Source organism: Oncorhynchus keta, chromosome 22 (assembly GCF_023373465.1).
Source record: "Oncorhynchus keta strain PuntledgeMale-10-30-2019 chromosome 22, Oket_V2, whole genome shotgun sequence".
Classification (NCBI taxonomy): Eukaryota; Metazoa; Chordata; class Actinopteri; order Salmoniformes; family Salmonidae; genus Oncorhynchus; species Oncorhynchus keta.
Window position 1 is genome coordinate 53870948 of NC_068442.1, and position 15987 is coordinate 53886934.

Genomic DNA, 15987 nt, shown 5'->3' on the forward strand with positions numbered 1-15987 from the left:
CTTTCCTTATATCCCCTATATAGTGCACTACTTTCCTTATATCCCCTATATAGTGCACTACTTTCCTTATATCCCCTATATAGTGCACTACTTTCCTTATATAGTGCACTACTTTCCTTATATCCCCTATATAGTGCACTATACAAGCAGTTATTTGGAACACAACCCATGTTGAAAAAGCAGCGTGTGCTCACCACAGCTGGAGTCGGAGTACTCCGAGTGTAACTCTGACATCATGTCCTCCGCTAAACAGGTAGCCGGGGTGTTGGGACACACTTCAGAGTGCTGCGGGGGCGGGGCACCACAGGAGGTGCACTTTAAGTGGCTGATGTAGAGAGAGGAGTGGCTGTCAGCGCTCCTCTGTGATCCCTCCAGAGCTCTGGAGACACAAACGGCTGCGTGTCAGACATCATTCCTCCACACGACAACACAGCCCGTGAGAGACGAGGAGAGAGAGAGAGAAACGCTACGGACAGGCGACCCAGTGGAAAGCCGTTAACTCGGGTAGTGGGAATTATCACTTATATTTGCTCTTAAATCTTCTTAAATTTGGGTTTTAATGGATGAAACAGCTTCACTGTTGTATTAAGTGATACAACAACAAAATAATATCACTTCCTGTTCATTTCATGTGGAGATTGCAAAGAGACAAAATACCATTAAAGGCCTAGACTAGACACTCACATCATATCGGGAACAATCAAGCATTTACGCTTTAGTTTTACTATCGATATGACTGTAAGGGCTCACCTGTTGATGATGTAGAGTCGGGAGGCCTGTGGAACCGCCAGGTCCTCTCCGTGCTCACTGCTCTTGGTGTTGGCCTGCGGGTCAAGGTGCTCTGAGTCTGAGGGGTGGAGGTAGGGGGGCAGACCCAGGCGCTGGGGGGAGCAGACCACCGGCTCCTGCGGCCCAACATCCTCCTCCTTGGTGGCTCTCTGATTGAGCACGATAAACTTGTATTTCTTCCAGTTGCGTGCCTTGGGATCCTGGCTGCCTTGTAGGGGCAGGGCACCACACCGGCCGGCCTGGGAGAGGGAGAGACCTGCGTTCTTACTGCTGCTGGACTCTGTGGGGGAGTTAGGCTGGCAGTCCGATTTGAGCGGGCTCTGAGGGCTACTCATCAGGCCCTTCCGTCCAGCTGAGGAGATCCCCAGAGGGTAGTGCTGCTGGCTCGTGTCTTCCTCTGTCGTCTGAGGACCGTGCTCCTTACCCAGAATCACCTTCTGCTGCTCGTGGGCCGCCGCGGCGAACCCTCTCTTCCTGGAGCCTCCCAACCCACCAGTCTGGCTGACCCCTCCCTCATGGCTCTCCTTCCTCATCTCCTCTTCCCTGGAGGTGGTGTAGCTGGCTGTATGGTGGATGCTGGCCGAGCCCCCGCTGACCGCTCGGCTGTAATCAACCCTCATGGCGCTGCCCGTGTCCGGGGGGGAACAGTGCTTGTGGTGGATCCCGCCTTTAGAGAAGTCAGCGAATGTGTTTTTGGCGTCTGTCAGCTTGCAGAGCGGGAAAGGGAACCCCTGGACGGGGAACTGACCGTAGAGGTGGTAGTTGCTGGGGGAATTGACCCCGTTGAACATGCTGGAGCCGTAGGGCCTCCCGTCTCTGAAGGGGCCGACGCGGCCGGGCAGGTTGTCGACCACATCGTGGGGCCGGTATGCATGGACGCCCTGAGGTAACAGTAAGGGGCTGACCAAGAACTCATCTCTGGGCAGCTTGTTGGCCTGGCCAGGGTCACTGTGAGGAGGATAGATGAAGAGGAAAGATGAGACAACGGAATCTGAACACGGCAGACACCGGACACCAAAGTTTACATTACACAAACTTTGTGATAAATTGTTTATTTTAAAATTGTCGCTAATTGTCGCTGTGCACGCCTCTTCACAGGTCGTAATATGCAAATAAGACGGTTGTTAACTGTACCAGAGTCTGGCGTACAGGTTAGTCATCTGGCGTACAGGTTAGTCATCTGGCGTACAGGTTAGTCATCTGGCGTACAGGTTAGTCATCTGGCGTACAGGTTAGTCATCTGGCGTACAGGTTAGTCATCTGGCGTACAGGTTAGTCATCTGGCGTACAGGTTAGTCATCTGGCGTACAGGTTAGTCATCTGGCGTACAGGTTAGTCATCCGACTCCACCACATCTAGACCCTCTCCTTTCTGATTACCCCCCCAACCTACACCCCCCCTTCATTTAAAAAATAAAATAATTTGACACCCATTCCCTGTCCATGTACCTGGATTTGATGAATCTGTGGCAGGTGTCCACAACGTGATCCATCTGTAGGTAGATGGCTGTGTTCATGATGGCCATGATCAGACTCTCCTTCAGCGTCAGTCTAGAGGTGTACATGAAGTCCAGGAGGATGGCAAACCCCTCGGGGTCCACCTTGGGGTCCAGACTGATGGCATTCAGGTTACACTTCAGGGAGTCCGTAAATATAGTGTAGAACAACCCACTAGAGAGAGAGAGAGAATCGTGTTCAGTACAGTGACAGACTGGTCAGAGAGTCCATAAATATAGTGTAGAACAAACCACTAGAGAGAGAGAGAATCGTGTTCAGTACAGTGACAGACTGGTCAGAGAGTCCGTAAATATAGTGTAGAACAAACCACTAGAGAGAGAGAGAATCGTGTTCAGTACAGTGACAGACTGGTCAGAGAGTCCATAAATATAGTGTAGAACAAACCACTAGAGAGACACACAGGGGGGGACATGGGAGACAGACACACAGGGGGGACATGGGAGACAGACACACAGGGGGGACATGGGAGACAGACACACAGGGGGGGACATGGGAGACAGACACACAGGGGGGACATGGGAGACAGACACACAGGGGGGGACATGGGAGACAGACACACAGGGGGGCGGACATGGGAGACAGACACACAGGGGGGACATGGGAGACAGACACACAGGGGGGCATGGGAGACAGACACACAGGGGGGACATGGGAGACAGACACACAGGGGGGACATGGGAGACAGACACACAGGGGGGACATGGGAGACAGACACACAGGGGGGACATGGGAGACAGACACACAGGGGGGACATGGGAGACAGACACACAGGGGGACGACGACATGGGAGACAGACACACAGGGGGACGACGACATGGGAGACAGACACACAGGGGGACATGGGAGACAGACACACAGGGGGGACATGGGAGACAGACACACAGGGGGGACATGGGAGACAGACACACGGGGGGCATGGGAGACAGACACACAGGGGGGGCCGATCGTTAGCTCTCCGAGCTGCTTCCTGAAAGCATCTTAAGGCTACATGCAGCATTAGAACGTTCGTAGGAGCATTGTTAGACCTCAGAGCGGTTTCCCTAAACCAAACCTAAAGTTGCTCCTGAAAACACACTTATTTAAAACATCTGCCTCAGACCACTTGTAGAACAGCTAAGTACGCCGTTAGATGCCATGTCGCCCTTCCTCGTCACACAGGAGATCTCAGCTAAATGCAGAAAAAGATTTTTAAATAAAGATGTTTTATCTCTGCCGATAACTTCAGAACGATTGTGAGTTACTTTTTTTTCTCACCTTTATTTAACCAGGTAGGCTAGTTGAGAACACCTTTATTTAACCAGGTAGGCTATTTGAGAACACCTTTATTTAACCAGGTAGGCTAGTTGAGAACACCTTTATTTAACCAGGTAGGCTAGTTGAGAACACCTTTATTTAACCAGGTAGGCTAGTTGAGAACACCTTTATTTAACCAGGTAGGCTAGTTGAGAACACCTTTATTTAACCAGGTAGGCTAGTTGAGAACACCTTTATTTAACCAGGTAGGCTATTTGAGAACACCTTTATTTAACCAGGTAGGCTAGTTGAGAACACCTTTATTTAACCAGGTAGGCTAGTTGAGAACACCTTTATTTAACCAGGTAGGCTAGTTGAGAACACCTTTATTTAACCAGGTAGGCTAGTTGAGAACACCTTTATTTAACCAGGTAGGCTAGTTGAGAACACCTTTATTTAACCAGGTAGGCTAGTTGAGAACACCTTTATTTAACCAGGTAGGCTAGTTGAGAACACCTTTATTTAACCAGGTAGGCTAGTTGAGAACACCTTTATTTAACCAGGTAGGCTAGTTGAGAACAAGTTCTCATTTACAACTGCGACCTGACCAAGATAAAGCATAGCAGTGTGAACAGACAACAACACAGAGTTACACATGGAATAAACAATTAACAAATCAATAACACAGTAGGAAAAAATAGTCTATATACATTGTGTGCAAAAGGCATGAGGAGGTAGGCGAATAATTTCAATTTAGCAGATTAACACTGGAGTGATAAATGATCAGATGGTCATGTACAGGTAGAGATACTAGAGTGATAAATGATCAGATGGTCATGTACAGGTAGAGATACTAGAGTGATAAATGATCAGATGGTCATGTACAGGTAGAGATACTAGAGTGATAAATGATCAGATGGTCATGTACAGGTAGAGATACTAGAGTGATAAATGATCAGATGGTCATGTACAGGTAGAGATACTAGAGTGATAAATGATCAGAGGGTCATGTACAGGTAGAGATAATAGAGTGATAAATGATCAGATGGTCATGTACAGGTAGAGATAATAGAGTGATAAATGATCAGATGGTCATGTACAGGTAGAGATACTAGAGTGATAAATGATCAGAGGGTCATGTACAGGTAGAGATAATAGAGTGATAAATGATCAGATGGTCATGTACAGGTAGAGATACTAGAGTGATAAATGATCAGATGGTCATGTACAGGTAGAGATAATAGAGTGATAAATGATCAGATGGTCATGTACAGGTAGAGATACTGGTAGTGATAAATGATCAGATGGTCATGTACAGGTAGAGATACTAGAGTGATAAATGATCAGATGGTCATGTACAGGTAGAGATACTGATAGTGATAAATGATCAGATGGTCATGTACAGGTAGAGATAATAGAGTGATAAATGATCAGAGGGTCATGTACAGGTACAGGTAGAGATACTAGAGTGATAAATGATCAGATGGTCATGTACAGGTAGAGATAATAGAGTGATAAATGATCAGAAGGTCATGTACAGGTAGAGATAATAGAGTGATAAATGATCAGATGGTCATGTACAGGTAGAGATACTAGAGTGGTAAATGATCAGATGGTCATGTACAGGTAGAGATACTAGAGTGATAAATGATCAGATGGTCATGTACAGGTAGAGATACTAGAGTGATAAATGATCAGATGGTCATGTACAGGTAGAGATACTAGAGTGATAAATGATCAGATGGTCATGTACAGGTAGAGATACTAGAGTGATAAATGATCAGATGGTCATGTACAGGTAGAGATACTAGAGTGATAAATGATCAGATGCTCATGTACAGGTAGAGAGATACTAGAGTGATAAATGATCAGATGGTCATGTACAGGTAGAGATACTAGAGTGATAAATGATCAGATGGTCATGTACAGGTAGAGATAATAGAGTGATAAATGATCAGATGGTCATGTACAGGTAGAGATACTAGAGTGATACTCGACTTAGTCCACAGGCTGAATTCAAGATGGATTCTCACCCATCTAAAAACACAATACCTCATAATGACAAAGAGAGAAGAGAAGTAGATTCATGTGCTTCCAGCGAAACCCCAGTTCAGATCTACAGAACCGTCATACCTCATAATGACAAAGTCAAAAGATGGTTTAGAAATGTAATTCATTTCTTGAAAATCAAATAGATAAAAATCACATTTTGCATAAGTATTTCACACCCCTGTCAATTAAGCTGTAAGGCACGAGGGCGGTGTGGTATATGGCCAATATATCACGGCTAAGGGCTGTTCTTGGGCACGACACGACGCGGAGTGCTTGGTCATTTACGACAAACCCCCGAGGTGCCTTATTGCTGTTATAAAACAGGGCTCGAACCCCCCAGTTTATTACACAACTGTTAGAATCACCTTTGGGTAAGTCTAAGAGCTTTGCACACTTGGGGACTGATTTATCAATCGAGTGTAGTCGTCAATCATGTGGGGGATAATATCAAATCAAAAATGTGAGATTTATCAATATGAACGTTTGCTTTGAGTACGCACGGAAATTGACACAGAGCCGTGACCATCTGTATGCACAGTGCCAAGAGCTGGAATGAGGGAGATGCTTGTCAAGTATAAAAATGTGAAAATATATATATATATATATGTTGGAAATATGTGAAATTGGCAGAATAGACTTAATAGTGATTTTTAAAATATTTTGTGAAATAAGGCTAACTGTTCAAAACAGAGCTACAAGATGTTTCCTTGGAGTATATAAGCTTTCCCCAAGCCTTGCTATTCAAGGAGACATGGGTTGGGAGCCCAGTGAAAGTAAGACAGAGGAGTGAAATAAGGTTATGGACCAGTGTTAATGACATACTAGAGGTTTTCAACGGGGACAAAACATACAATTACCCTTTTGGACAAAAGGGATTTTCTCTACGACACATTTAGAATCAAGTTATGATGCGACGACAACATGACTAAACACAAGTTAATGCCTTAGCGACAAAAGAACTGTGAACTTAAACTTCTAACCAGATTTTAAAAACTATTTTCAAAACACATTCTCGAACCCTGACACCCGTCACCTAACAATAATTCAAATATCCTTGTGATGAGAACCGGGATACTGCCTCTGGCAATATAAATAGGGAGGTTCAACACCATAGATAAACACGAGTGGCTGTGTATAGTCCGATTTAGGTTAACAAGAGTGGTGGGTAGAGTCTGATTTAGGTTAACAAGAGTGGTGGGTAGAGTCTGATTTAGGTTAACAAGAGTGGTGGGTAGAGTCTGATTTAGGTTAACAAGAGTGGTGGGTAGAGTCCGATTTAGGTTAACAAGAGTGGTGGGTAGAGTCTGATTTAGGTTAACAAGAGTGGTGGGTAGAGTCTGATTTAGGTTAACAAGAGTGGTGGGTAGAGTCTGATTTAGGTTAACAAGAGTGGTGGGTAGAGTCTGATTTAGGTTAACAAGAGTGGTGGGTAGAGTCCGATTTAGGTTAACAAGAGTGGTGGGTAGAGTCTGATTTAGGTTAACAAGAGTGGTGGGTAGAGTCCGATTTAGGTTAACAAGAGTGGTGGGTAGAGTCTGATTTAGGTTTAACAAGAGTGGTGGGTAGAGTCCCATTTAGGTTTACAAGAGTGGTGGGTAGAGTCCGATTTAGGTTTAACAAGAGTGGTGGGTAGAGTCCAATTTAGGTTAACAAGAGTGGTGGGTAGAGTCCGATTTAGTTTAACAAGAGTGGTGGGTAGAGTCTGATTTAGGTTAACAAGAGTGGTGGGTAGAGTCTGATTTAGGTTAACAAGAGTGGTGGGTAGAGTCTGATTTAGGTTAACAAGAGTGGTGGGTAGAGTCCGATTTAGGTTAACAAGAGTGGTGGGTAGAGTCTGATTTAGGTTAACAAGAGTGGTGGGTAGAGTCCGATTTAGGTTAACAAGAGTGGTGGGTAGAGTCCGATTTAGGTTAACAAGAGTGGTGGGTAGAGTCCGATTTAGGTTAACAAGAGTGGTGGGTAGAGTCTGATTTAGGTTAACAAGAGTGGTGGGTAGAGTCTGATTTAGGTTAACAAGAGTGGTGGGTAGAGTCTGATTTAGGTTAACAAGAGTGGTGGGTAGAGTCTGATTTAGGTTAACAAGAGTGGTGGGTAGAGTCTGATTTAGGTTTAACAAGAGTGGTGGGTAGAGTCTGATTTAGGTTAACAAGAGTGGTGGGTAGAGTCTGATTTAGGTTAACAAGAGTGGTGGGTAGAGTCTGATTTAGGTTAACAAGAGTGGTGGGTAGAGTCTGATTTAGGTTTAACAAGAGTGGTGGGTAGAGTCTGATTTAGGTTAACAAGAGTGGTGGGTAGAGTCTGATTTAGGTTAACAAGAGTGGTGGGTAGAGTCTGATTTAGGTTTAACAAGAGTGGCTGTGTATAGTCTGATTTAGGTTAACAAGAGTGGTGGGTAGAGTCTGATTTAGGTTAACAAGAGTGGTGGGTAGAGTCTGATTTAGGTTAACAAGAGTGGTGGGTAGAGTCTGATTTAGGTTTAACAAGAGTGGTGGGTAGAGTCTGATTTAGGTTTAACAAGAGTGGTGGGTAGAGTCTGATTTAGGTTAACAAGAGTGGTGGGTAGAGTCTGATTTAGGTTAACAAGAGTGGTGGGTAGAGTCTGATTTAGGTTTAACAAGAGTGGCTGTGTATAGTCTGATTTAGGTTTAACAAGAGTGGTGGGTAGAGTCTGATTTAGGTTTAACAAGAGTGGTGGGTAGAGTCTGATTTAGGTTAACAAGAGTGGTGGGTAGAGTCTGATTTAGGTTAACAAGAGTGGTGGGTAGAGTCTGATTTAGGTTTAACAAGAGTGGTGGGTAGAGTCCGATTTAGGTTAACAAGAGTGGTGGGTAGAGTCTGATTTAGGTTAACAAGAGTGGTGGGTAGAGTCTGATTTAGGTTTAACAAGAGTGGTGGGTAGAGTCTGATTTAGGGGAGATCAAGAATGAACTACACTTTATGATTTAAGATAAACTTTTTTAAAAAAAATTTAAATGCAAAAAAAAACACAGAACTATTCTGTAGTAGTACTTTTGAAAAACTTGAATGGCTATTCAGAAAATACGTGTTCCTGGTATGCAAATGTTATTTCCAAAGCTTGGAAGAAGCGACGAGATAAGTTAGAAAACAGTTAACATTTTTTTGTTTTGAGTTTCAGTAGGAATGTACGTAGCTAGGTGTGTAACTATCATCGGTATGATCATTTTATCAGGATTACAACGGTTTCCATGTGAGTTGGCCGTCATGACGACTTGACACGATCATTTTTTTTTTTTAAATCATTAATTTCCCACCTAGGTCTCCATTCGATCGTTCTCTTGTGATTTGTTTTCTATAACTGTTTGTCCACTAGGTGGCGCCATTGACCACAGTACCTCTTAACCCTGTGGCTCTTACTTGTACTGATAGACGCATCTCATTGACACCGCCAGGTGACTAGCGTCCAACGCTAATTGTCTTCCGTTATCCATGTGGCCTATGTAGTTGTCTCATTCAGTCTGTCATTGTTTTGACGAAAGCCATTGACAAAGGCCAAAAACGTCAAGTTTAACATTTAAAAAAATATATATTTATTTTAAATTTTTAAATGTGCTGCATATTTTCTTTTCAAATTATGATCTAATTGTTTTGTTGCAACTTCACACTTTTTTCCCCACATTTTAAAACAATTCATAAATGAAGGTCACTATGATCACTCTGCATCATTGAATTCCTTCCCCTTTGCCTCAGAGTAACCTAGGCAGTGAGAAATCAATCATCCTGGAAGTGTGTATGTGGGGATCGGAATGGATTTGACAGGTGTATATGGCAATAGCACCAACTATTACTGAACAAATCTATTGATTTCACATGACTGGGAATACAGATATACATCTGTTGGTCACAGATAATTTAGAAAACGGTTGGGGCGTGGATCAGAAAACCAGTCAGTATCTGGTGTGACCACCATTTGCCTCATGTAGCGTGACAGCTTCACATAGAGTTGATCGGGCTGCTGATTGTGTCCTGTGGAATGTTGTCCCACTCCTCTTCAATGGCTGTGTGAAGTTGGTGGATATTGGAGGGAACTGGAACATACTGTCGTACACGTCGATCCAGAGCATGCCAAACATGCTCAATGGGTGACATGTTTGGTGAGGATGCAGGCCAATGGAAGAACTGGGACATTTTTTAAGCTTCCAGGAACTGTGGACAGAGCCTTATGACACGGGGCCGTGCATTATCATGCTGAAACATGAGGTGATGGCCGCTCGCTCACATGACACCATACACTGGGTATTTCTGTCGGGTAAAAAAATACCTTTTGTGGGGGAATTCCTGATATGAACTGTAACTCAGTAAAAATCATTGAAAGTGTTGCATGTTGCATTTATATTTTTAATAAGTTATTTGAGGTAGATATGTACATGAAGGCAGGGTAAAGAGACATCAGGATAGATAATAATAAGGTATTTGAGGTAGATATGTACATGAAGGCAGGGTAAAGTGACTAGGCATCAGGATAGATAATAATGAGGTATTTGAGGTAGATATGTACATGAAGGCGGGGTAAAGTGACTAGACATCAGGATAGATAATAATAATGTATTTGAGGTAGATATGTACATGAAGGCAGGGTAAAGTGACTAGACATCAGGATAGATAATAATAAGGTATTTGAGGTAGATATGTACATGAAGGCAGGGTAAAGTGACTAGACATCAGGATAGATAATAATAAGGTATTTGAGGTAGATATGTACATGAAGGCAGGGTAAAGTGACTAGGCATCAGGATAGATAATAATAATGTATTTGAGGTAGATATATACATGAAGGCAGGGTAAAGAGACATCAGGATAGATAATAATGAGGTATTTGAGGTAGATATGTACATGAAGGCAGGGTAAAGTGACTAGACATCAGGATAGATAATAATAAGGTATTTGAGGTAGATATGTACATGAAGGCAGGGTAAAGAGACATCAGGATAGATAATAATGAGGTATTTGAGGTAGATATGTACATGAAGGCAGGGTAGTGACTAGACATCAGGATAGATAATAATAAGGTATTTGAGGTAGATATGTACATGAAGGCAGGGTAAAGTGACTAGACATCAGGATAGATAATAATAAGGTATTTGAGGTAGATATGTACATGAAGGCAGGGTAAAGTGACATCAGGATAGATAATAATAAGGTATTTGAGGTAGATATGTACATGAAGGCAGGGTAAAGTGACTAGACATCAGGATAGATAATAATAAGGTATTTGAGGTAGATATGTACATGAAGGCAGGGTAAAGTGACATCAGGATAGATAATAATAAGGTATTTGAGGTAGATATGTACATGAAGGCAGGGTAAAGTGACTAGACATCAGGATAGATAATAATAAGGTATTTGAGGTAGATATGTACATGAAGGCAGGGTAAAGTGACTAGACATCAGGATAGATAATAATAAGGTATTTGAGGTAGATATGTACATGAAGGCAGGGTAAAGTGACCAGTCATCAGGATAGATAATAATAAGGTATTTGAGGTAGATATGTACATGAAGGCAGGGTAAAGTGAATAGACATCAGGATAGATAATAATAAGGTATTTGAGGTAGATATGTACATGAAGGCAGGGTAGTGACTAGACATCAGGATAGATAATAATAAGGTATTTGAGGTAGATATGTACATGAAGGCAGGGTAAAGTGACTAGGCATCAGGATAGATAATAATAAGGAATTTGAGGTAGATATGTACATGAAGGTAAAGTGACTAGTCACCGGGATAGATAAGAGTAAAATCAAGTAGAACCAGCAAATGTGTGTGACTTGAGTCTTGAGTATTGTATTGATGAGTCTTGAGTCTTGATTCAGTGCATTATTATAGATTATTATTATTATTATTATTATTATTATTATTATTATTATTATTATTATTATAGGGTATTGGAATAAATCGTCTCAATCTTTTCAGCCATAGGTGATAATATCTCTCTAGGAGCTGATCCATCGTCAGTATTGTGGAATAATTCTAATGTTAAGGTACGACTGGGAAGGGAGAACTCTGATCCGAGAGCAGTTCTTTCCATCCCACCAGTATCGACACGATGCCTCAACATTACCACTATGTAATCTCTCTCTAGGAGCTGATCCATCGTCAGTATTGATGAGTCTTGAGTCTTGATTCAGTGCATTATTATAGATTATTATTATTATTATTATTATTATTATTATTATTATTATTATTATTATTATTATTATTATTATTATAGGGAATTGGAATAAATCGTCTCAATCTTTTCAGCCATAGGTGATAATCTCTCTCTAGGAGCTGATCCATCGTCAGTATTGTGGAATAATTCTAATGTTAAGGTACGACTGGGAAGGGAGAACTCTGATCCGAGAGCAGTGCTTCCTTTCCATCCTATCAACACTATGCCTCAACATTACCACTGTGGCTCAACATTACCACTGTGGCTCAACATTACCACTGTGGCTCAACATTACCACTGTGGCTCAACATTACCACTGTGCCTCAACATTACCACTGTGCCTCAACATTACCACTGTGGCTCAACATTACCACTGTGGCTCAACATTACCACTGTGGCTCAACATTACCACTGTGGCTCAACATTACCACTGTGGCTCAACATTACCACTGTGGCTCAACATTACCACTGTGGCTCAACATTACCACTGTGGCTCAACATTGCCACTGTGCCTCAACATTGCCACTATGCCTCAACATTAACACTATGCCTCAACATTAACACTGTGGCTCAACATTAACACTATGCCTCAACATTACCACTGTGGCTCAACATTAACACTATGCCTCGACATTAACACTATGCCTCGACATTAACACTATGCCTCAACATTAACACTATGCCTCAACATTAACACTGTGCCTCAACATTAACACTATGCCTCAACATTAACACTATGCCTCAACATTAACACTATGCCTCAACATTAACACTATGCCTCAACATTAACACTATGCCTCAACATTAACACTATGCCTCAACATTAACACTATGCCTCAACATTAACACTATGCCTCAACATTAACACTATGCCTCAACATTAACACTATGCCTCAACGACGCACTTAGTGAACGTTCTTTCGCGTTGTGTTTTGGAAAAGAAACGCATGTTTCTACACCTGCATTGCTTGCTGTTTTTTTAATATTTTTTTTAGGTCTGGGTTTCTGTACAGCACATTGAGATATCAGCTGATTTAAGAAGGGCTTTATAAATAGATTTGATTTGATGTTACGTCTTCGGGCCGTTGTAGGAAAGCTGCATCGTTAAAACACTAGTAAGCATGAGTTCCATGGAGATCGGGAACCCGGGCTCAGAACAGTGTGTGAGAGAGACAGAGACAGGAAAGGGACTTTAAATACCATGCCAAGTACAGAACAGCAACATGTAAAAATGGGTTCAAGCGTGACAGAATGTGGGGGGACAGAGCCTGGTGCTAGATCTGTTCGTGCTAGTATGTCAACACCAGAAACACTGTTTTGGCATGACAAGGACAAGGCATGATGACACAGACTGGTACACATACTGGGACTTGGGGAGTCAACACACCTGCAGGCCATGAGGACGGTCTTGTGAGCGCGGAACTGCTGTCTGTTGACCAGGATGGTGACATCTGTGAGGATGTCCCGGCTCCGCAGCCGGTTGAGGTTCAGCAGCACGTCGCTGGCATGACGCGTAAATTGGATACAGCTGTCTGCTGCGCAAGCCATCTTGTCGAGCTCTGGAAAAATTCAAAATAAATTCCCCATGGTCAGTGCCGTGGATATACATACTGTTATATACTGGTTATTGATCAAATACCTGCTATTTTAAAAGGAGAGAACCGGGAGTAGGTGGTTCAATCTGGAGGGCTCTCTAACCCTGTTCCTGGAGAGTTACCCTCCTGTAGGTTATTGCACAAACCCTAATCTAGCACATCTGATTGATCAAATGAAATCAGGTTAGTTACAACTGGGGTTGGAGCCAACATCCACAGGGTATGGAGAGCCCTGGTCCCGAGGCAGTAGTTTAATGAGACATTAAGACATACCGGAGAAAGCATGGCAGGAAGGCTGGGTGCATCGGGCTCTTTTAAAAAGATTGGTTATTTTAATATAGGAAATTGCCCTCGTCGCTTCTCAACATATCCCTGATTGCAGTAGAGGTTTGCAGCCAATAGGCAGCGCCATTGAACAGCATAAAGTCTGGAGCGTACAAGTCACTTTTTTCTGTTCAGCAAGTGGGAGAACACTTGATTTCTGTATTGTTGCGACACAAACGTGAATGTTCGAGGATGAATGACAGCCCCGGCACCCTCATTCAGAAAGTCTCGCCCTGCGTTAGGCAGTCAACGCCTGTGGTTTAGGCGGCAGCTTATCATTTAATGTCACATAGCAACACTGTCACATTCAGCATGGAAACAGGACATGATAAAGTAGAGAAATACAAGACGCCAGGTGTTGGAAACTTCTTCCCAAGAGTACAGTATATACTACACCATACACCTGTCTGGTTGACACTACGGCAAATGATAAAGCGGTGCGTCTTTTAAATGATAACGTGTGTGCCATCATCCGGGCACTATTCTGACGTATTGAACATTCTGTATCGTGGATTCGAAATCATTTTCCATCCGAATCAACAGCACACTCCAGAGTTACATTTTCCCGGCGATCTCGTTAATTATAGAACTACTACCGTACCACTATTTATTCACACATAATCTGAGATGGAGAGAAACGTTTTTGTTTTTGTTTTAGCATGTCAAGTTTTTTATGAATGCGACAGACAAAAGTTGCCAGATTTAACTTTACTGTGCACTGACAGAAGACAGAATGATTGACTATTATTAACAGTAATAACACAACTACACTTAAATATTTAATGCAATCAAAAAGTAGATTACAGGGCAAACTGCTCCATGAATATTTAAATATGATTCACCACAAGATGTCATCAATATATTAAGCTAGCCTAGAAATGTATGCGTGTGCTCTTCCGCAATATAAATAGCGGGTAGTCAGGCGCAAGAGAACACGTTATATGGCAGCGTTTCCCAAACTCGGTCCTGGGGATCCCAATGGGTGCAAGTTTGGGGTTTTTCCTAGCACTACTCAGTTTATTCAAATCATCTCATGAATCATCACGTTTCTATTATTTTTAGGGCAAAGATAAAAAATGTGCACACAGGGATGTCCCCAGGACCGAGGTTAGGAAACGCGGTGTTCTGGCAATAACATAATGTCATTGCAACGCACAACAAGACTTGAGCATATTTTGAGAACACTTGTCAAAGTTGGTTTGTTTAGGCTACAGTCTGCTTTTTAACGGGTATCCTAACTTACTACCACGTCATGCCCCCCCGTCCAATTCATTGTAATAAATGTTTTTAAAAGGACCGTTTCTTCACGTGGAATATAGCCAGCCCGTTCAATAACACATTGGAACAAGTACTATCAACTTTGACTCAATGCCGAGTCTCAGGCGACCACTCGATACCAAATTAATCATGTACACAAGTACACAGGCTTCTTCTCAGCGGTCAACAGAGGCTACAACCCACCGACGACTATTGCTTTAGTATTTCCCAATTGTTAAAAAGTATTATTTATTTTTTTCGGTTATTCACTTTTCAAATCAAATTCACAGATGAAGGGATTCAAATGTACTACTTTTAGACACTTAACTACACTTCAAATCTACTTTATTTTTTTTATTTTTTTAATCAGACTTCTTGCATGGAAGCTTAGCAAACAAATACGTTCTAATGCTGCAACATTGTATATGTTAACCATTCTATAACTACGACATTGTTCCGTTTTCCTGTCATGTTGCCGAAAATCATCCATCCCTGGCTCCAAGACAGATAGCACGCAGGTACAAACTTGCACTCGTAAACCAGGCTGTGGAAAGCTACAAACTAAAAACCATATTTCCGTGAGGTGTGTGTGTGTGTGTGTGTGCAGGGGGGAGGCAGGAACACTGCGAAACAAGACAATCAATATCTCGTGCAACCAGATCCCGATGTTAGATGTGATTATTTTCTCCAAGACTGTCAGGATATCTAAAACGATGTAGTATAACAACACGGACACACCTACCCCTGCCCATCTGCCACAAGCCCAAACACACTGTGCAAGTTACTTAGTTATGCGGATGGGAATCACGTTATATTAACCACTGAAATCCTTTCTGTTGCAACGCCGTTGATAGTAAATACAAAATACACTAAATCCAGCCAGGTCAGATCTAAACCAAGTTTTGCTTAAAATAAAGAAGGCAGCATTCAGTTAAATTGAACTCCCTTGTTCATTATTAGCAGTAAAGTCAGATCTAACAGAATAACCACGTCATCTCATGTCTGTTTCGCGATCAGCACAGTACAGTATCGAAACGCCTCCACTGTCAA

At 42.5% G+C, this 15987-nt stretch overlaps 1 protein-coding gene across 2 annotated transcripts in view; it reads right to left on the minus strand.

Annotated features, from left to right (window-relative positions):
• Positions 1–15987, minus strand: part of bcl6aa (BCL6A transcription repressor a) — a 30135-nt gene that overhangs the window by 7652 nt on the left and 6496 nt on the right. For both annotated transcript variants that reach the window (XM_052475645.1, XM_052475646.1), the window contains exons 2-5: positions 13149–13320; positions 2238–2459; positions 751–1737; positions 195–379 (exon numbers count right to left, since the gene is read on the minus strand). In XM_052475645.1, coding sequence (XP_052331605.1) covers positions 195–379; positions 751–1737; positions 2238–2459; positions 13149–13320 — 1566 coding nt within the window. The remainder of the gene's footprint in view (positions 1–194; positions 380–750; positions 1738–2237; positions 2460–13148; positions 13321–15987) is intronic.